General features: G+C 42.6%; 1 protein-coding gene across 1 annotated transcript in view; it reads right to left on the bottom strand.

Annotated features, from left to right (window-relative positions):
* The window catches only part of LOC140731245 (hemicentin-1-like), a 379,087-nt gene that overhangs the window by 119,780 nt on the left and 236,579 nt on the right, over positions 1-22,728 (bottom strand). The window contains 6 exon segments of the mRNA XM_073052779.1: positions 1,664-1,851; positions 11,724-11,837; positions 14,879-15,094; positions 16,545-16,695; positions 19,372-19,517; positions 21,124-21,237. Of these exon segments, the coding sequence (XP_072908880.1) occupies positions 1,664-1,851; positions 11,724-11,837; positions 14,879-15,094; positions 16,545-16,695; positions 19,372-19,517; positions 21,124-21,237 (929 nt within the window).

Here is a 22,728-nt window from a genome sequence, read left to right as displayed (position 1 = left end):
GCCTGTTTCATCCTTGTCACCGAAACACTATCTACACTAGTCTATTTTCCAGAGTTTGGCCCATATCACTCCAAACAGGGCTTCCCAACCTGGGGTCCATGGACCTCTAGCTTAACGGTATTGGTCCATGGCATAAAAAAGGTTGGGAACACCTGCTCAAAATCTTTTCCTATTTATCTTTCCATCAATGTACGAGGGGTGATTGATAAGTTCATGGCCTAAGGTAGAAGGAGTCTATTTTAGAAAGCCTAGCGCATTTATTTTTCAACATAGTCCCCTCCTACATTTACACACTTAGTCCAGCGGCCGTGGAGCATATGGATCTTGGACCTCCAGACAGTGTCCACAGATGGGTGATCGATGAGTTCGTGGCCTAAGGTAGAAGGAGATGAGTTATATAACTCTCATTACATGCACGTGCAGTTCAACACTCTGAGTGATTATGCAGAAAGTTTGAAGTTAATAACTCATCTCCTTCTACCTTAGGCCACAAACTTATCAATCACCCCAGATGAGTTATTAACTTCAAACTTTCTGCATAATCATGGAGTTGAACTGCACGTGCATGTAACGAGAGCTGTATAACTCATCTCCTTATACTGTAGGCCACGAACTTATCAATCACCCCTGATGAGTTATTAACTTCAAACTTTCTGCATAATCATGGAGTTGAACTGCACGTGCATGTAATGAGAGCTGTATAACTCATCTCCTTATACTGTAGGCCACAAACTTATCAATCACCCCTGCTGTGGACACTGTCTGGAGGTCCAGGATCCGTATGCTCCACGACCGCTGGACTAAGTGTGTAAATGGAGGAGGGGACTATGTTGAAAAATAAATGTGCTAGGCTTTCTAAAATAGACTCCTTCTACCTTAGGCCACAAACTTATCAATCACCCCTCGTATCATAACCTGTCCACACACCTATCTAAATGCTTTTCTGGATATTGTAATTGAATCTGCCTCTACCACTTCCTCCGGCATTTTATTCCATATACACACACCACCGTCTGTGTGAAAAGTTTGCCCCTCATATCCCTTTCAAGTACTTCTCTCCTCACCTAAAAGCTCACGTCCTCAGGTTTTTCCATCTCCTCCCTCGGAAAAAGACTGTAACTCTATCTGTATTTCTCAAAATTTTATAAAGCTCTATAAGGCCATCTCTCAGACATCTCCACTCCATTGAGAACAATCCCAGCCTATCCAATCTCTCCTTGTAACTAATGCCCTTCATTCCAGGCGACATCTTGGGGAGTCTCTTCTGCACTCTTTCTAGCACAACCATGTCCTTCCTATAGGGTGATGGCAAGGAGTGTGCACAGTATTCCATGTACAGTCTAATATTTTATTGTACATCTGAGAAAATGATATTCCAACTTTATAGTCAAAACTTCTGCCAAATGCCTCTTCACTATCCTATCCATCTATGTTACCACCTTCAGCCCAACATGTCTCTGTACATCAACACTGCAATTTGCTGTTAATATCTTGCCAGTATCAGATGACCCAAAACTCCACTTTTGTAGGTCCATGGTGCTAGGTTCGTCACTTTGAGCAAACTGACCCTCAGCATCTATCCAGTCTTTCTTTGGACCTTGTACTCCTCAATATAGTGATTTCTCAAAGCAATTAGCTATTCATCTGGTCTGAGAGGTCTCACCTGGAGAATCCTGCCACCATCCAGGAGCTGATGCCTGTTATCTGCAGTAATGGGCTGGCCATCTCTGAGCCAGGAGATGGAAGGTTCTGGATTCCCGCTTGCCTCACAGCGCAGTTGAGTTGTTTCATTTAGAATCAGTGCAAGTTCCTCTCCAAATTCTTCTCCTTCGGCACGAATGACAGGAGGGACTTGTGAAGGGAATTAAGAATGTGTGAGAAGAGCTGGTTCTGATTTGCAAAGTACACAGATCACAAATAAGAACATTTAAGGGTGAATGAGACTCACTACATGAAACTGAAGGGATGCGGGGAGAAGGCAGGAGATTGGGTTTGAGAGGGAAATGGATCAGCCATGATGAAATGGCGGAGCAGACTCAATGGGCCAAATAGCCTGATTCTGCTCCTATCTCTTGTGATCTTAAGGTCCAGGATAAATGAAAGGGTGTTGCGGTAGTGTAGCGGTTAGCGCGATGTTATTATGGCGCGGGGTGTTCCGGAGTTCGGAGTTTAATTCCAGTGCCATTGGTCAGGAGTTTGTATGTTCAGTCTGTGAAAGCATGGGTTTTCTCCGGGTGCTCTGGCTTCTCCCACAGTTCAAAGACACACTGGTTAGTAGGAAGATTGGTCACTGTAGATCGTCCTGTGATCAGGCTAGTGTTAAACTGGGGGTTGCCGGACAGTGTGGCTTGTTAGGCCAGATGGGCCTGTTCTGCACTGTATCTCTAAATAAATATAGTAAATCTTTGATAATCTACCACCTTGGTGTTTTGGTGCAGGGCTGAAAGACGGGGGTGTAAGGAGGAGGCATCTTTACCAATGTCCGTTCAAGAGATCCCCCAGTTCTAGACCCCTTCCGCCAAGAACGCCCAGTAGCAGGAAAAGTGAGACCATTGAACCCTGAACTACCTGCAGAATTCCTCTGTGTTGGCCATCCTATCCTCATCCCCCACTTAGACCAGATTTTCCATTCTGGAATAAGTGCTTGAATGCTATATACGGATGTGTTTTTAGTGTCCCCTACCAAGTTTAGAGCAGGCAAGTAATTATCTATGCACAAATATACAAGGAAAAACAAGACTTCCGAGCACTTAAGGTGTATGATTACAGTCACTTGGTTGGTAAGTACAAGAGATTCTGCAGATGCTGGAAATCTGAGCAACACAGATAAAGTGCTGGATTAGCTCCTACTTTATTCTTTCACCACACCAGTGTCTGTCTTTAGATTGATTTCAAATAGGGGAATTACAATTGATTCAGAGCAAAACACATTTGTGTGTGTGTGTGTGGGGGGGGGGGGGGAAGAGAGAGAGAGAGAGAAAGAGAGAGCGAGAGAGAGAGAGAGAGTGTGTGTGTGTGTGTGATGCACTATCAATAATTCCAAAAGACTGGAAGTAGAGAAAATACTGAAGGGCTTTTATTAGCAGTAAAACGCAGCACGCCATGCTGGATGACTGTGGGAGGAGCAGAGACACAACCACCTTTATACAGGGGTCTGTGGGAGGAGCCACAGGAACAGTCAGCAGAGGGGCGTGGCCAGACAGGTATACATGGTTTACCACAACGTGGGAGAAAGAGTGCGTGCGTGCACGCGCGTGTGTGTGTGTGTGAGAGAGAGAGAGAGGGTGTATGTGTGCGTATGTGTGTATGTGTCTGTGTCGGTGCATGTGTGTGTGTGTGTGCATGTGCGTGTGTTTGTGCATGCGTGTATAGTATGTGTGATTGTGCATGTGTGTTCACATGGGTGTACATGTGTGTGCGCACGTGTGCCAATATTAAATGACTTACACAACAAATACAGACAAAAAGAATCCCAAGTGCATTAAGCAGAACGAAGGTCTGAAGAAAGCTAAAACGTCAGCTTGGGAAGGAGATCAAAATCTGACTCTGAAGAAGTTTCTAGAAGCATTAAGCAATGAGCAGCTTCTTGGAACTTAATCTGAAAATGGACCTATAGCAGAGGGGCCTATCTGAGAGGAAATTGTGCTGATGAAAGGTCCGTGTCACATTATCACTATTTCTCCCTCCAAAGAAACTGCTTGACCATTGAGTATTTCCAGAATTTTCTATTTTATTTCGGATTTTCAATATCTTCAGTATTTTGTTTTTCATGATTGTAGGAAGTGAGGGAAGAAATGCAGTTCGCTCCTTTGGGTTGCTGCTAAACTTCACACAACTAGCTAATTATTTCTGAAGTGCAGCCACTGCTGTGGACAACACAAGTCACACACAGCCTCAGTCCAACAATGTCCAGTCAAAGCAAAAAGTGAATGGTTCGTATTCGTACATGGAGTATTGTGAGCCATTATGGCCCCACACCTAAGGAAAGATGTGTTAGCATTGGAGAGGGTCCAGGGAAGTTGTATGACAATTATGCCAGGAATGAAAGGGTTAGTGCCTGAGAAGCATTTGATGGCTCTGGGCCTGTACTCACAGGAATTTGGGGGGTATCTCATTGAAACATATCAAATATTGAAAAACCCAGGAACAGTGGATGTGGAGAGGATGTTTTCTATGGCGGGAGAACCCAGCACCAGAGGGCACAGGCTCAGAATAGAAGGATATCCCTTTAGAACAGGGATGAGGAGGGAGTTCTTTAGGCAGATGGTGGTGAATCTGTGGAATTCATTGCCACAGACAGCTGTGGAGGATAATTCATGGGATATATTTAAAGCAAAGGTTGAGAGGTTCTTGATTTATAAGAGTGTTAAAGGATATGGGGAGAAGGCAGGAGAATGGGGTTGTGAGAGAAATATATCAGCCATGCAGGGCAGACTTGATGGGCCAAGTGGCCTAAATCTGTTCCTATGTCTTAAACTAGTGGTGAAATCAACCATGCCTAAGACACTGGAGGATTCTCGCAGTGTCTCCTTTAGTTTCATGGAATCACTTGTAGCTGATACAACAGGCAGAGGGAGCCACAACTGTTCCCCCAAAGTGCAGCTGCCCTGAAGTTCATCTGCAGTCTGTGGCACTGAATATTCAATGCACCTCACTGCCAAAACTCGATCATTTCGTTCTGGAGAGTCGGTGCTCTGAGCTAAAAAAGAAAGAGAAAGTACCGGCAACACAGCACGGGTCTACAGAAAGAGAAACCGAGTTAACGAAGAAGTCACTTCCGATGAAGAAGGACCAGCTCCTTGCTTTCTGCATTTCCCACTGTTATTTCTGATATCCAGTGCCTGCAGCTTCTCTGACCCCCGCTTGGTGCTGTGGGAATTCAGTACAACTGATCAAGAGGCAAATTGACAGCTGAGCACTCTTAACCGCAGAACGCTCCCTCAAACCTGCATCGGTCAGCTGACATCGCAGCTCGCAGAGCTGGAGATGCAGCGGTACATCAGAGGAGAGTTACACGTGTCAGGCCTGCAGTGTGTTGATGCATGTGCGGTTTTGGCCACCATAGTCTGTAAAATCCATAATAGGGAAAGCCCTCCCCCCCCCCCCCCCCCCCCCCCCCCACCATTGACCACATCTACGAGGAGCGTCGCCATAGGAAAGGAGCATCCATCATTAAGGACCCACACCATCCAGGCCATGCTCTCCTCTCACAGCTGCCATTGCCAGGAGCCTTAGGTCCCGCACCACCAAGTTCAGGGACAGTTATAACCCTACAACCAGCAGGCTCCTAAAACTGTGTAAATATCATCACTCACCTCAACACTGAACTGATTCCACAACCTGTGGATTCACTTTCAAAGACTTTACAGCTCACGTTCTCAATATTATTTATTTACTTATTTATATGTTATTATTATTTTTGTATTTGCAAAGATCATCTTAGTTTGCACATTGGTTGGTTGTCTTTGTGTGTAATATTTCATCGATTCTATTGTATTTCTTTGTTCTATTGTGAATGCCTGCAAGGATAGAACATGGTGACAGATACAGGATGTATTTTGATAATAAAATTACTTTGAACTTTGACCCTCTGATATTCAGTTGCATTGACTTCAGTGGAATTTAAGTACAATGCCACCAGTTCCCCCAATGATGGCACTGTAACACTTCTCTCTGCTCCGAAGCCAATTCCCAATTCTGGCCTCTGAAGGCTCAAACAGCCCTGCAAATAATTATAACTTAAAGATATGTTCCACACCCTTCAGCTTAAACATTTTAATTTCTCTGCCTCCTGGTTGTGATTGAAGTCAGCATGAATACATTCATGAAATATTCCTGACTCCCGGTGTCCCTGATGAGATTCTGAGATGAATTATAGGCTAATTACTACAAAACATTATGTCAAATATGTACTGTTCTCTTGTCTGTCAGCACCTAACTTCACTAGATAAACAACTTTCTAAACTCATGTGTTAAGCCTGTGAGTTACTTTATCACTCACGATGTAAAATATTTTTTAGTAAGATCCTTTTGGGTTCTTTGGAGTTATGCTGCTTCTTGCTTACTGGCACCTTATTTTGATAAATAAACAAATTATTTCACCTGACCGCATGAATTCTCTACAATGGTACAAATGGTCAACTGAGAATTCACCTCTTTGACTTATGCAGCAGATTCAGTACAAAAAGAACCCCGGGTGTATTAAGCAAACCGAATGCCAGAAGGAACCAGAAGTGTCACCCAGGAAAGAGGAGACTGAAGAGGTGATCAACATTTGACCTGAAGAAGTTTTTAGAAGTGCTGTGAAGAATGAATTAGCAGAGTGAACATGGTTGGGTTGAGTTTTTCTCCGATCTAGGCAATTTACTTGCAAATGTTTTATCACCATGTGAGGTATGCTGCTGATTGCGGTGGGTCCTCCGAATGCTTGGCCTTTATATACTTATCAATCAGCTGATTGATCGACATTTTGGAAACTCAATTGTGATGCGGGGCGGAAATCTCGTCATTTGCTCCATCGCTCTTGCTGAAAGTCTCTACCCATGAAGATCAAGAGGGGCACAAATTCGACTGGGTGACAGTGAAAAGCGCGGCACAAGCGAACTCGCAGCATGCAAGAAAATTCCCAGACGTGGTTTCCCATGAGCAAGTCTGTAAATAAACACGTAGACCTCGATCCTGTTTATGAACTGATGTGGGCCAAACTCCAGACCACAATGCACGAAGTTGGCCACACAGCCAATCAGCGACGAGATTTCCTCCCCGCATCACAATTGAGCCTCTGGAAATGACACCCAGTCAGCTGATTGGAAAGGTAATAAAGGCCAAGCACTCAGAGAACATGCCACAATCAGCAGCACACTGACCATGTCTCCTCATGTGGTGATGACGCATTTGCAAGTAAATTGCTAAGATCGGAGAACAGCTCAACCCAATCACCTGAGCTACACATTTTCCGAATTATGTCCAGAGTGAACATTTACAACACTTTATATGGATAAGTAACAAATCAGTTTGTCGGACCTCATGAAACCTCTATAGTGACGCAAATTCTCATCTAAGAATTCACCTCTTCCAATGCAATGATTCATAGCTCTCCTTTGAAACAAACTTTAATACAGAGCCGCTTGGACTCTAGAATAAATGTTTATCTTGGATCCGGCCCATATCTCTCACTGACTGAGAGGGGAGCACCACGGCTTTCCTATCAGTCAAGTTGTCCACACAGCCACAGCAGCCAGGAAATTCCTCACACACACTCGGAGTTTCCCGTGTAATTCTGGCAAAGTTATTTCATGGACATGATAACAAATCTGAGGATTTTCCCAGTCGATGCGATTGGGTTCATGTTAGAATCCGTAACTAAAACAGTCAAGATACAACACAGCTGAGCTATTTTGGCGTTCTGGCTACGTCCACAATAATTAAGGGTGAGGTGAAAGGTGAAATATCTAAGGGGGACCTGAAGGGGAATATCTTCACTCAGAGGGTGCTGAGAGCATGGAATGAGATGCCAGCAGATGCGAGTTTGATCGAAACACTTAAGAGAAGTTTGGATAGGTAAATGGATGGGAGGGCTATAGATGGCTATGGTCCAGCTGCAGGTCGATGGGACAAGTTACAACAACAGTTTGGCATGGACTGCATGGGAAGGACAAAGCCCGAAACATCAATTCTTTATTCCCCCCCATAGATGCTGTCTGACCTGCTGAGTTCCTCCAGCATTTTGTGTGTGCTACTCTGGATTTCCAGCATCAGCAAGATGTCTTGTGTTTACCTTTCAATAAAAGTGTCAAATATTCCACCAAACTTTCCTTCAAAGCTCAACGTGCATTTATTATCAAAGTATGAATACATTATACAACCTTGAGATTCATCTCCTAACAGCAGCCACGAAAAAAAGAAACCCAAAAGAACCCTTTAAAAAAAGAATAGCATCGAACATCCAATATGCAGGGAGAAAAAAACAAATCATGCAAACAGTAATGGCAAGCAAATAGCATTCTGAACTGGAGTCCACAAAGCGAGTCCGAGACCCATAGTTCAGGGCAGAGCCTAGTAAACCTTGTTGACCCATCCCTCACCTCAGGCTCTGGCACCCTGACCATTTCAGCCTAGCTCGACGTCCAAACATTGGATTCAGTCACCTCGATACGCCCTGGGTTCTGAACCCCACTGCCTCGATTCGGCCTGTAGCTGACCTGTCCGATTTTGCCCAGTGCATTCCAAGGTGAATGAACCCAATGTCAATCACCATCCAAAAGTCGGTTTCATTCAACTTGGTATGCTCTGGGATCTGGACTCTGCCGCCTCGATTTAGCCTGTACTCAACCATTCCTATCAGCACAGCACTTAAATCGGTTCAACCTCGGGTCTTCCTCGCTCTCAGCAGCACGCGCACTACCTTGCCTCGGTTTTGCCTCATCAAATTGCCTCCAAGTCCAAAGGGAAGTTACTATCGCTTGCAATGATAGTTTGCCAGAAGAAATAGGGTTAACAAAGAATTTGGTTGTTTTCGTTGTTTTGTTAGCCACCAGCCAGAAGACGCTGAGGTTCGCCAGCGCCATCTTAAACCGGAAAGCTTATTCCTATTCTTAGGTGAGGAATATCGCTTATTCCTCTTCTAATCTTATTATTTATTTATCTCAATGCTATAATTTATTATTTGAATTTTAATCGTGCAGTAGGAATAAAAATAAAGCTGAGAAAACAAAGTGATCCATGAAAATAAGCAACAGGACGAGCGGAGCAGCAGATGCCTTCTACAGCTCCAGACTTACCTAGTGTTACCATTATTGCACTTGGTGATGACGAGGCCCTACTTCCTCACTTGCCTAACTTTATGAGTCTGGTCTCCTGCCAGTTTGGCTTTACAGATGTGTCTTCAGTTTCCTGGAGTCAGGAGACGCTCTCTCTGCCGCTGTGCTTATTGCAATCTGGAGCTCTTTCAAATGCAGCTAGTTTCCAAAGCAGCTACTTGGAAAAGTAGCCACTCTGAGTCGACATGGATAACTTCACTCACCTGATTCTACAGCCTATGGGTCCACTTTCAAGGACAACAATTCATGTTCTCACTATTATTTATTTATTATTTTTATGGGGTGGGGTTTGGTATTTGCACAGACTATCATCTTCTGCACATTGGTTGTTTGTCAGAGTTTGTGTGTGTAGTTTTTCATTGATTCTATTTTATTTGTTTGTTCCACTGTGAATGCCCACAAGAAAATGAATTTCAGGAGTGTATATGATTACATGTATTGCACGTACTTTGTTAATAAACTTACTTTGAACTTTGAAAGTACTTAATAGTTCAAATGGAAAACCTTCTTGTTTCATAAAGCAGTTCTTTAAGCCCTTGTGCCAAACAGCTTTAACCACTTAGAGGGGTGTTCAAATGAAGCCTAAATTATATAAAAGCAATACTAATCAAAGTCTCAGGACTAGTAAGATTCTTAATTCATATCCAATTCAACTTTTTTCATGAAAGAGCAATATTTTGTGAGTTTTTTTAAAGTTGCCCCCAATGATTACATTAAGCTTTACTCAGTATTGTTTGAGGATGAATTTTAAAAGAAAAACCAATCATTCATCCTGACTGACCTTCACACCCTTTCCGAAGATTCAGAGATATGAAGTATGTTTTCTATCAAAATATATATTCAGTATACAATCCTGAGATTCATATTCCCGCAGACAGCCACAAAACAAAGAAACACCGTGGAACCCCATTCAAAGAAAACATCACATGCCCAACGCGCGAAAAAGAACAAGTTGCACAAATGGCAAAAATGAGTGAAAAACACAGAATATAAAACATCAGAGTCATTGAAACAACCTAGGACTGTTCAGTTTAGTTTTGCTCACTTCAATTTAGCACACTCTTACTGAACTTCTTTATGTCACGGTTCTTTGGCTTTTCAATAAAAAGACACAGTCTAGGAAAAACTTAACTATTAGATTAATTTTGCATTTAATAGGGCAAAAATCTGTGCCCTAGAGGCCGAATGTTACTCTGTCAGGGGTTTTAAATGCTGTCAATTGAGGTCGGAGATGAGGAAATAGGAAGGCAAACCACGGGGGGAGAAATTACGATCTGAATAATAAATTATTGCGTTCAGACAAAGCAAACGATAAAGTTAATAGAGGAATAGGAATGAGGGAAGATTTGATGGAATGAGTTTAAAATTTTAATGTAAGATGTGTTGTTTTCAATGATTTCAAGTTAATGAGCTAAAACCTGAAATTTTCACATTTAACATGTTGTAAAATGTATGTTTATTATTACGGTGAGAATGCTGAAATTTAAAAAGTCTATTCCTTTTGGATCGACCTGCAGTCTGCAGTACCTGGTCTGCAGCAAGGCATTTGCTCACTGACTCATTTACTGGTTCACTGAATTTAATCAGTCTGAGTAATGTTACCTAGCTCAGCATCTAGAAAGCTCAGCCAGCCAGCAGTGCGCATTGCATCAGACACGATGCCTGGCAAACTGCTGATAAAAAGAACAAACCGAGGACACTGGAAATCAGAAATGAAAGAGAAATCCATTAACCACACAGACAGCAGAGTATACAAAGGGAATAGAAGTTAAAAAAAAAAGCACAATTGAGGCAGCAAAGAGGAACAACAAAGCTAAATTATCAAAGAACTTAAAATTATTTGATGAAATATATTACACATGCATCAAGTAAAATGGAAGGCTGGGATAGGAATCAAAACTAGAAGAAAGTCACCCAGAGAACGACAACTGGCTATTGCAGGGCGTGGTTTAAGTAAATGGAAGGTAGAAGAGCACAGTGAAGGCCCTTCAGCCCACGATGTTTAACCTACTCAAAGATCAATCTGACCCTTTCCTCCCACATATGCCATCCATAGGCACCGCGGTGGCATAGTTGGTAGTGCAATGATATTGCAGCTCAGGGTGTCGGAGTTGGGAGTTCAATTCCGGTACCATCAGGAAGGAGTCTCTGTACATCCCACCCGTGGAATGCGTGGGTTTCCTCCCTGTGCTCCGGTTTCCTCCCACGGTCCAAAGATGTACTGGTCAGTAGGTTAATTGGTCATTGTAAATTGTCCCGTGAATAGATTAGGGTTAAATCAAGGTTGTTGGGGGTTACTGGGGTGGTGCAGCTTGAAGAACAGGGACCTTACTCCATGCTGTATTGCTAAATAAATATTAAAATAAAATTTTCCATCATCCATGTGCCTATCTCAGAGTGTCTTACATGTCCCTAATGTATTTGCTTCCATCACCATGGCAGCGTGTTCCATGTATCTACTGCTCTCTGCATGCAAAATGCCCCCCATACTTTCCTCCAATCATCGTAAGATTATCCTCTCTTGTATTAGTCATTTATGCCCTGGGAAAAATAACATCGACACATTCCCGGGGAAGGTGGAAAAATATATGAGCACCGAGAGAATAGAGGGTTATGATAAGAACAGATGAAGGAACAGTGGTGATCAAGTAGGGCACAGTTGGGCCAAATAGCCTATATCCCTACCAAATAGCCTATGCAGAATGCACTACACAGTTATCTGCCTTAGCGTAACCCTTCATCCTCATGGGAGAACGAGTGAAAATCAAAGTAGTAGGAGCATGGAATGGAGCAGCCTAAATTAATTTGAATTGGTCACTTGAAGGCCACACTTGAACATCCATCACTCAATTCTACTGCAGATTTTCCAGGAGAACTTCAGGTGTTTTACATTTGAATACTCACCCAGGACGACGAGCTCATAGTGGAGCTGGTCCTCTCCAACTTCATTGACAGCTTGGCAGGTATACCTCCCAGCATCATCAACACGCATCCTGGGGATCTGCAGAATATGGCTTCCTACAAAGGGGTCAAAATCCAACAAGAAACAATTTTGACTGACCTTGCCTCTTACTTTATCCTTACTGAATTTTAAAAAAAACATTTCATGGCTCTGAAGTAGTTAACTGAATTTTTTTTCAGTGAATAGGCAGTTAGTGACAAAACAGGACCTCTGTGAATCATATTAAGGAATAGTTCAAAAGGGAATACTTGGTGATCCATCACAAGCTACTGCTGTCTTAGTTTTCACCACTGATTTCTTCTGAGGGCTATTAATTGTTGCTTTAATGTTTCTGACTGATGCTTCCCCTCTGTGATAAATTTACACAGGGTCTAATCTCAGAAGGCTAGCTTTATCCAATGAAAGCCCAGACTTCTGGAATTTTTCACAGTAACACGGCCAGTGGAAGCTTTTCAGTTGCCTTTCTTGCACTTCAGTGTGTCATCAGTGATTGACCGGATACCTTCCGAAGGGGCGAGAGCTCGATTACAGGGAAGTGGTTCGCAAACCTTCTCTACACTCCCTTCTCGACGCCGGTGGCACATTCTGTGATTATGTTGTCACTGGTGCCAAAACTGAAAGTCCTTGTGTTAATCCATAAAGCTTGTACTTACAACAAGCTTTTACTGGAACAAGACATCTCAAGGTATGACTTGCTAGAACAGGGGCTGACCTCAAGTTTATGGAGATAAGTTCAAGGGAGGCCAGCTTTGATGTCCCACAAAATAAATTGCAAGAGTTAATGATGGCATTCCAAGGTGTCAGAATTTCATCTTAACGAGCATAAGAAGGTTATTAAATTCTTGAACATGGCAGCCAAGTGTTCCAGTGAGGAACTCAACAACCTGCAATTTACTTTCCAGCTGGAGTCACCAGAAAACAAATGGGATTGAGAATCCTGGCTGATTGTCATCTCATGCGTGACCAGAGCATTGAGGGAAGCTGCAGTACACCTTTCCCATCTCATTACAATGACACAATAAATGGTAGCTAACTCACTATCTAACTTTAGACTTACTAGACTAACACAGGAGCTCACTACATCTACTGGTTAAGGAATCCAATCTTTGTTGAACAGTGAAGCAGTATAATACATCAAAATCATGATGATTTGTACAGGTAAAATAATGTTCCCCTATTTGCAAGAGTAACAGTCTCTCTTTCATTTGTAACTCTAACGTTGGTGCAACAATTGAGAATTTCTCAAGTGCCATTATTCCTTCAACAGTTGTTTGGTGATTTAGAGTGACAATTGTTCCATGAGAGAATTTGTCGTAAATTCTTTGCTGTGTGGCCTGCAGCTGACAGTTATCCTATTTTATAGATCTGTTTGGAATTCCTGTAGAATTGTGACCACACCTCCTGTCAATCGATAAGATGGGACATATTACAGCCGGGCGCAGAATAACAATATTTAAGAATGTAAAATGCAAAGTGATGACTTAAAGAGGTCTTTAACATCCCAGTTTCTTCTGTTAAGTGCTTGAAATGACAGCCTTGTGTCCTAATGCATGAGCCATATACTCAGAAGATCCATAATAAACACAGAACATTGGAATGCTTCGGCATTCAGATCGACTAAAGAAAGATAAATTGATTTGTAACTACCTTAACAGCTTAATGGCCTAATTTAGCTCCTATGTCTTATGTATGAGCATTTGATGGCTTCAGGCCTGTATTCACTAGAGTTTATCAGGATGGGGGGGTTCTCATTGAAACCTTTTGAATATTGAAAGATCTAGAGTGGATGTACAGAGGAATTCTTCATATAGTGAAGGACCAAATGTCGCATCTTAGAATAGAAAGACATCCCTTTAGATCAGGTACGAGAAGGATTTTCTTTAGCCAGAGGGTCAAGAGTCTGTGAAATTCATTGCCACCATCAGCGTCTTTGTATCAGGCTTTACAGAGTCATGTTTAAGATTTAAGGAGGCAAAATTATATTAGTGTTAAAGTGCTCAAAATTTTAAAAAAAGCTTACACAATATTTGTTCTCAACGTCAGCATCAAACCCTTTCAAGTCATATATAATATGGGCTGGCTGACTTCTAGTCTTAAGCATAACCCTAATAGATCTTTTATCCAGTTTGCACAGGTGAAACTATTTCAAAACAAGAACAGAAATCATAGAAACAGAATATGTTTCCTTTAATATTTCTGAGGCATAGGCTCATTCCCACTCCAAGGTTCACTGAAACTATACAAACCTATTTGTTTTTGGTCAGTAGGATGAGAAAGGCTTTACCTAACCAACCTGAGTTGAATTTCAAACCAGTTCTATGGAGTGAATGTACAGAATTCTAATGCTCATCACAACCGAATGCTGCCTGCAACCTGCCATCCTTAACATAACTCCATTTAAATTCTGTTCCAAGTTGCCGTTTTTCAAAAGGACTTCACTATCTTAGAGTCATAGAGCACCACAGCATAGAAACAGGCCCTTCGGATTACCTGGACTCCTGTGAACTGCTATTCTGCCTAGTTCCATCAACCCTGACCTGGACCATAGCTCTCCATACCCCTCCTCTCCATGTACGTATCCAAATGTCTTTTAAACGACGCAATTAAACCAGTTCCATTGGCAGATCATTCCACACTCTTACCGGCCTCTGAGTGAAGAAGCTCCCCCTCAGGTTTCCCTTAAACCTTTCACCTTTCACCCTTAAACCATGACTCTAGTTGTAACCTCACCCAACCTCAGTGGAAAAAGCCTGCTCGCATGTAGCCTATCTATATCCCTCATAATTCTGTACACCTCTATCAAATCCCCCCTCATTCTTCCACACTCCAGGGAATAAAGTCCTAACCTGTCCAACCTTTCTCTATAACTCAGGTCCTCAAGTCCAAGTTTTGCTTTGAACTTTGAGGGCAATGCTTACATCTAGAATGATGTGTTGTGATAATGTTATCTGTTTGGAGACTGGTCTGCAGTGCAGAAGAGCACATTGCTCCCTTGAGGTCTTTCATTCTGTAAAGTGGAAACCACATATGTCAAAATGCACAGCTCAAAGGAGGACTGGAGAAGCAACAGACTCCTTCGGGGTCTAAGCAACTGTACCTGGAAGAATTATGATATCATCTGTGGCAGTGAGAGCGTTACCATCCTTGTACCAGGAGAGCTTTGGTGGTGGGATGGCATTCGTCTCACAGTAAAGAGAGACTGGACTATTCACAACCACTTCCCGGCGTTCCACAATATCCTCAATGTCGTTTTCCTGAAATATCACCTCCCAGGCCGCGTTCACTCCATGGACCTTCTGGAAGATGGGAGGCACTGCAGTGTGTGTTGGAAGAAATGTTATTTATTTAGTACTGTAAAACTGTTCCACACATTTAAAGTATTAAGACAGAACCAGCACTATCCTGAGTTTCTCATGGTCCAATACAAGCTCACAACTGCTTTGTAACACCACTTGTACCCCAGTAAGGAGATTAGCTTTATTTGTCACATGTACTTTGAAACATATTGCGAAATGCATTGTTTACATCAAATCAAATCAGTGAGGATGGCGTTGGGCAACCCGTAAATGTTGCCAACATGGCATGCCCACAACTCACTTACCCTAAGCTTCAATTTTCGCTCTGATTTTTGTTTTACAGCTCAGCAGATTGACGATTGATTTGAGCAGGAAATTTTTACATGGCCTGAAAACTGCATGACACTTTAAACATTTTTTTTGCATTGAATAAGCACAAACCACAACACACAACACAAGTAAATGATGTCAGGCAGTCAAAGGAAAGGCACAATGGCAAAAGTAAAATGTTTTGACTAGATGGTGTTGGCGTTCAGCTTACGAACAATGAGCTGCCGACTTCCATCCTGTGTTTATTGTTACAATCTGTAACAGTGTTGTAACTTGAAACACTGACAATGTAAATAAATTGAAGCTCTAAACTGTTTCAAAGTAAAGGTTTTGATACATTTATTATTTAGAAAATTAATGGATTTATATTCATTAAAGCATCATTATTAGCAGGGTATTTCACAATTCTATTAACAGATTTTACAATTATATCAGCATAATTTCAAAATTATTTTAACATTATATAAAAGAAAATTCCAGCTGTGCAGAAATAAATGGTATGTGTGCAGGAGCAAGTCAGGACTGCATGTCTGCACACCCAAGCACCTTAGAGAGAATAGTGCTAGCTGTATACCTTTTTTAGAATGTGTGAGGAAACTGGAGCAGCTAGAGGAATCCTACACGGTCATGGGGAAAATACACAAACTCCTTACAGACAGCAGTGAGAACTGAACCACAGTCTTACAGCTGGGGCTACCCACTACGCTAACTCCACCATGGACTGTCCCAAGCCCGACTGTGAAAGGAAGGGGACCAGGCACAGGGCTAGTAACCCCATCCTGTTAAAAGCTATAGCTACAGAAGTGCCAAAGACTTCCTCCCTGGGATGGAAGGATCTTCAAAGATGGGCTACACCTGAGGACAATCTGGAAGGCTGGGCCAGCACCAAGGGCTCCGGCAAGCTGCGGCCGGCAGCCTATGTCCTGGAAGCAGTGATGGGATAAGAAGGAGAAAAAGCATTATGCTACGCCTCACGACTATGCTGTAATAGACCTGTGGCAAACTTGAAACTACATTGGGCACACTGGTACAGATGGACTGAACGTGAGAGAGAGACAAAAAGGTAAGGAGAAGACAGGGCTACAAGGAAACGCATCACTGCTGACACTGGCTGCTGCCTTCAGAATGACTACTGACCTTGAATGTTGACATGAAAATCCTTCTCATCCTCTCCTGCAATATTTGTGGCCACGCAGGTGTAACGGCCTGTATCTGACACCTTTGTGTGCTTGATTTGTAGAGTGTGACCTTCATCAAAAATTTGAAGATGTTCACTCCCTGACAACAACTGGAATAAGAAGGAATGGTAACATTATTACAGTTGAAATAAACTCTTCTCAGGCTTCCAGCCGGGTACAGATAATCGATTTTAACCAATGTTTCAATGACAAATGGCCATCTTCATCAGGGATGACGCCCGTGCCTGCCTAGACTGGTGGTATTTATACCCCCGTCATCCTTCCCTCCTGATTGGTTAGTCTGCATCCAAACAGGTTTCTGTTGTCCCATCTTGTTTACAATCAAATTGTAAATTTGTAAATCTGGAAGCTCCGTAAGGAAGCTCAAATCACAGCTTCTGTGGGTCAAAGATGACCTGGGACTTGGGTCGGCTGGCGTTTACAGGATTCCCTGTGAAGGTGGAGCAGTGTATATCAGGCAGATGGGACGCACAGTGGAAACCCGCATCAAGGTGCACAGAAGATGTATCCGTTTGGGTTATCTGGAGAAATCGGCGGTAGCTGAAAATTGCATTCACAATGTCCATAGGATTCACTTCAGCAGCACAAAACTACTGTACTACATCTATGGTTTTTGGGACTGCCTGGAGAAGGAAGCCATTGAAATAAAACTAGAAGAAAAGTATTTCAACAAAGACGAAGGTCTCGCTCTAATTAAGAATTAGAATTTGATTGTTAACAAGACGGGACAACGGAAACCCGATTGGATGAGGACTAACCAATCAGGAGGGACGGACTATGGGGGTATAAATCCCACCTGACTAGACATGCCCAGACATCATCCCTGATGAAGATGGCAGAGTTTGTCATTGCAACATTGGTTAAATTTGATAACTAGACCCGGCTGGAAGCCTGAGAAGAGTTTATTTGTCATATATGCTGGGAAAGCACTAGATCCTTTTTCATTATGACAGTTAATCTCCACTCACTGCACCTTTTTTCCTTGGACCTCTGATAAATTCAATGATTGAGCACGTACAGTGTGAAGCCTCAATGGATGGAACTATAACATTAACCCAATCTTCCCCAAAGAGCAGCTGCTAGCTAATGGAGGTTAAATGTAAGGAGGAAATAACTTCTTTCCCACATGCCTTCAATTGCTATTGCTTATGTTCAGGTATTCCTGGAATTTTTATTAGGGTAGGTAAAGTTCAGCTGGATAGCTTGAATAATCAAAGCACTGGGCATAAATAACTAAAAATAGTAATTTAACAAAAAGACGACTTCATTCGTTCTGGATCTGGGGTTTGCTCGCAGTTCTAGCATTTATTATGCAACCTTTAAGTGCCCTTGACTGAATGCTTGCTGGGGCATTTCAGAGACCATTTAACAGTCAACTATATTGGTGAAGATGGAGTCAGATATGGCTAGAATCATTAAAGGACGGCGGATTTCCTCTGCTTAAGGGGTAACTGAAACCAATGACATTGAGTCATTTTCTGGTCATTAATAAGCATGAGCAGAACTTTAAAGGAATATTTGTTGATTAACTATACTTCAACTCCACAAATGATAAGGTGGGAATTCAACTCAAGCCTCTGGAATGTAGACCAGAGGTGTTTAGATTATTAGTCCTATAACAACCACCTTATCAATACCATGCCCATTAAAGATCTAGAGAGGAACATGAACATTTCAGTGTCTCCACCCGATACTTTGAGCTTTTGAGTTTCCCAGCAGATTGATATTTGGGAAGATTTGGTTTTAGATGAGGGAAACAAGATCTAAGGCAACAAATTCCAAGGAGCAAAGGGTGTATTAATAAATTAGTGGCTTAACCCAAGAAAGATGTCATAAATATTCAATAGCAGGGCACACAGTCAAGTTAAAGTATAATTTCTCACATCAAGCATTCACCTTCCTCTCTTACTTCTCTTACTTGAAATCCTTGTCTTCTTCAGTGGCCTGTCAGCAGGGAAGAGAACTTCCTCCCACTCCTGTTCTATTGGTTTTGAAGTGACCACTGAGACTAATGTGGGACCTGGAGAATCGACTATTGATGAGACAGGAAGTACCTGACAGGCAGGTGAGTGAGTAGGTTATAAAGTGTTTACACTGGGGTTCTGTGGCTGGATGATGTGTCAGCAGTGTTCTCTTTGACTCGTAATGACCAGTGTGCGTAAAAACCTTGTGCCCTGCAATTTTTTGCCCAGTGACAACAACACTTGTGCACTGAATTTTTAAGTGGAAGTAAATCTGAGGTGAATAAACTGCCAAGTCCAGATAGTTGTTCATTATTTAAAAGAAATAAAATAATACACATTAATAAGTCTTATTTCTTATATTCTCACAAAACATGTGCAGCTGGTCTGTAGTGGGTAATGAAGGATTTTCTTGCCAGAGCTTTTGCTCCATATGTCAGTTACATGCTAAATGACACTTTACAAAGTCAAGTTTCCAATTATCATTCCATTTCTTTCCACTTGCAAATTCTCCAGCAACTTTTACATTGCAACACTACATGCAGGTAACATCAATTTCTGTATTGTACATTAATATTTCTCGAAGCTGCATGTTCCTGACCTCATGAGCTTTCGGAGTAGCAGTTCCTACTGTTTCATTAAGCCATTCTACTTTAAACGAACCAGCAGTTCTTTTGCGCTTCACACCATTTGCTTCTTTATCAGTTGCCAAAGTTGCTGATTTTTCTTGTCATTCATTCTAAGCATGAAAATCAGTGAAAGGGAAACACAAAATTCTGCATTGTGTTTGCTCGTGGCTATTACCTGACCGTCCTTGTACCAGTGAACAGCAGGATATGGCACAGCCCAGGATTCACATGCCAGGGTGAGTGAAGTGTTCACCTTGGTCTTGACCTCAGTTACACGAAAACTTCCCACTGCCTGATCATCCTTCACAATCTGTGGAGGAACTGATACAAAGCACTGTTAAGAAAATTATCTGCCCTGTTGAGCGTGATAAGTTCTTTACCAAAGTAAGATTTAGATTTTTTCCTCTCCATCTGGCTGTTCCTGACTGCTCCTAGGTCACTGAGTTCCTTTTCCAAAATATGGCCATGTGAGCTTGCAATCCCTCTGGAATTTTCCGGGAACTTCAGCGTTTTGATGTGCAAGAACACTTCTATTTATGTTTTGCAGGATCTCTGGCCATGGGAAAGGAATCTGTTGACTGACAGTAAAGAAACATCCAAACTCTGAGTGGTTATGAGTCTGTTTGCTTTGTAAATGGCACAGGACGATAGAGCACCAGGGGAGACATTATGTCCATGGGGGAGGGGAGGGCTGTGGTTCGAGTTTAGTGGTTTGGGATTGTTGGAAGCTGGAGGACAGGTTATGAAACTTCTGACTTGCAATCCGTCCCGGTCACAAAGGGGTTACAGGGATGTCCTGACGTTTGTCAGATGATTGGCTACCAGACCCCTTGACATAGTCAAGATGGTATCCATATTTACTTATTTAGAGATATGACACAGTAGCATCCCTCCGGCCCAAAAAGCTCCTGTCACCCAGTTACATCCATGTGGTCAGCTAGAGTTGTCAAGGCTGATAGCGACGAGCTGCCCATTCAACCAGCCTGTACATTTTAGATAACAGCTTCAGAGTAGCAGTTAGCATAAACACCATTACAGTTCCAGCAACCGCGGGTTCAATTCCCGCTGCTGCCCATAAGGAGTTTGTACTGAATCCACCCGAAAGAAGGGGTGCCACAGTAGCACAGGGGTTAGTGCAATGTTATTACAGCATGGGGCATCAGAGTTTGGAGCTAGAAGTTCAGTTCCAGCTCCGTCTGTAAGGAGTTTGTACGTTCTCCCTGTGACAGTGTGGGCTTCCTCCAGGCGCTCTGGTTTCCTCCCACAGTTGAAGGACTTACTGGTTGGTAGGTTAATTGATCATTGTAAATTTCCCTGTTGATTAGGTTAGTTGGGCCGGAAGTGACTGTTCTGCTTTATATCTCTAAATAAATTAATTAATTAAATAAATGTTGATATTGATGTGTAGCCTTGATCTTAGGGTGCAGGCGCGCAGCTTACTGGAAGTGGGCATCCAAGCAGATAGGTTGGTAAAGGAACAATATGGCATGCTTCATTGCCTGGGGCTGTCATGGCCCCATCTGGCAATTCCCCATTACCTCTTTAATTGGGCCCTAACCCCTTTGCCTGATTTCCAATCGTTCCCGATTCAGCAAATTACACAGACCTGCTTCCCATCAGTAACTGCAGGATAAAAACCCTGGAATCACAACAAGGAACTGCCAGCTCGTTGGTCGACTCTGGTGTGAGTAACCTTGTTTCATAGTTCTCAGGACTGCCACCTCTAAGTCTAGCTTCGCTCCTGGATACCGATTCCATGCTTGCTACGTCAATAGCGCCTTCTGACTCTCCCTCCACGCCCGTGTTCTGCACTTGGGTTCGTCCACCTCCACGCTTGTGTAACAGGGGCATTGAGTATAACAATAAGCAAATCAAAATGAACAACATTTAAAAGATACGCTTGACCCACATGTCAGTAGAAACTTACCGAAGACCTTGAGCTCGTAGTCCTTCACTGCCTCACCAGCTACATTAGTCACAACACAGCTGTAGCGACCAGCGTTCTCTTCTTGGACATTCAGAATCTGCAGCCCCCGACCTCCTAGAAGCACAAGGGTAGAATACTGAAATCCTAAGATGTTCATGTTCCCACTCTTTAAATGAAGTTGCCTGCTCCTTTCCAAATCATTAGAAGTAGCAAATTGACTGTAAATCCTTAATTTATAATACTGTGCAAAATAAAAGCTACATGCACAAAATGCTGTGGGAACTCAGCAAGCTGGGTAGCATTTATGGAGTTGATGTTGCGAGATCCTTCATCAGGACTGGAAAGGAAAGGGACTGAAGCCAGAATAAGAAGATGGGGGAGAGGAAGGAGTACAAGCTGGCAGGAAATAGGGGAAGCCGGGTGAGGGGGAAGGTGTGTGGGTGGGAGACGAGGGGGAATGAAGTAAGCCATTCCCCCTTCGGCTTACCATTTCACAACTTCTCTTTTCATCACCTCTCTGTGATTCACACAAAGTGTTGGAGGAACTCAGTAGGGCAGGCTGCATCTATGCAGGCGAATACACCCTGATGAAGGGTCTCGATCCGAAATGCCGACTGTTCATTTCTCTCCTAAAATGCTGCCTGACCTGCTGAGTTCTTCCGGTACTTTATGCGTGTTGCTCTGGATTTCCAGCATCTGCAGAATCTCTTGTGTTTAAAATGCAGGATAGTTTTGATTTCCTCATTGTTAACACTATCTTTAATAGCCCTCTTTCATACTTCCTCCATCAGCTCTAAACTCCTGTACCATTTGTAAGAGTCGGAAGCAGTGGAGTGGCTAACCTTTATCTGTAACCACAAAGCCAATAGAAATTCGCTCCAGGGAAGATTATCCAGGGCCAACTGCCTGTACTGGATTGTCACAAATACTGAAAGATTTGAAAAATGTGCAGGTTCTTTTCTGACACTTCTGAAGTCCTCATACCCTTAAGCACAATGCAGAGGATGCCCTGTAGTGCTGCAACAGTCTCCTCAAATGAGCTGTTCCATAGCAGGAACGTCATTTCGAGAATTGACTCAACCTTCTATGAATCAGAATCGGTTTTACTATCACCCACATATGTCATGAAATTTCATGCTTTTTATCAGCAGTAGATTGCAATATATACACAAACTATAAATTACAGTAAGAAATATATACAAGAAGATTAAATTAATCAAGCAGTGCAAAAAGAGTTAGTGAGGTAGTGTTCATGTGTTGGCTCATTGTCCATTCAGAAATCTGATGGTGGAGGGGAAGAAGCCACTCCTAAAAACATTGTGTCTTCAGGCTCCTGTACCCCCTCCTTGATGGTAGCAAAGAGAAGAGAGCATGTCCTGGGTGATGGAGGTCTTTAATGATGGATGCCATCTCTTTGACTTACTACCTTTTGAAGACGTCCTCGATGTTAGGGAGATTAGTGCCCATGATGGAGCTGGCTAAGTTTGCAACCTTCTGCAGCTTTTTACCATCCTGTGCAGTGGCTCCTCCATATCAGGTGGCGATGCAATCAGTTAGAATGGAACCTCTATAGAAATTTTCATACCAAATCTCCTCAGACTCTTA

Source organism: Hemitrygon akajei, chromosome 7 (assembly GCF_048418815.1).
Source record: "Hemitrygon akajei chromosome 7, sHemAka1.3, whole genome shotgun sequence".
Classification (NCBI taxonomy): domain Eukaryota; kingdom Metazoa; phylum Chordata; class Chondrichthyes; order Myliobatiformes; family Dasyatidae; genus Hemitrygon; species Hemitrygon akajei.
Note: the sequence above shows the minus strand (reverse complement) of the source record. Positions and strands in the feature narration are given on the sequence as shown.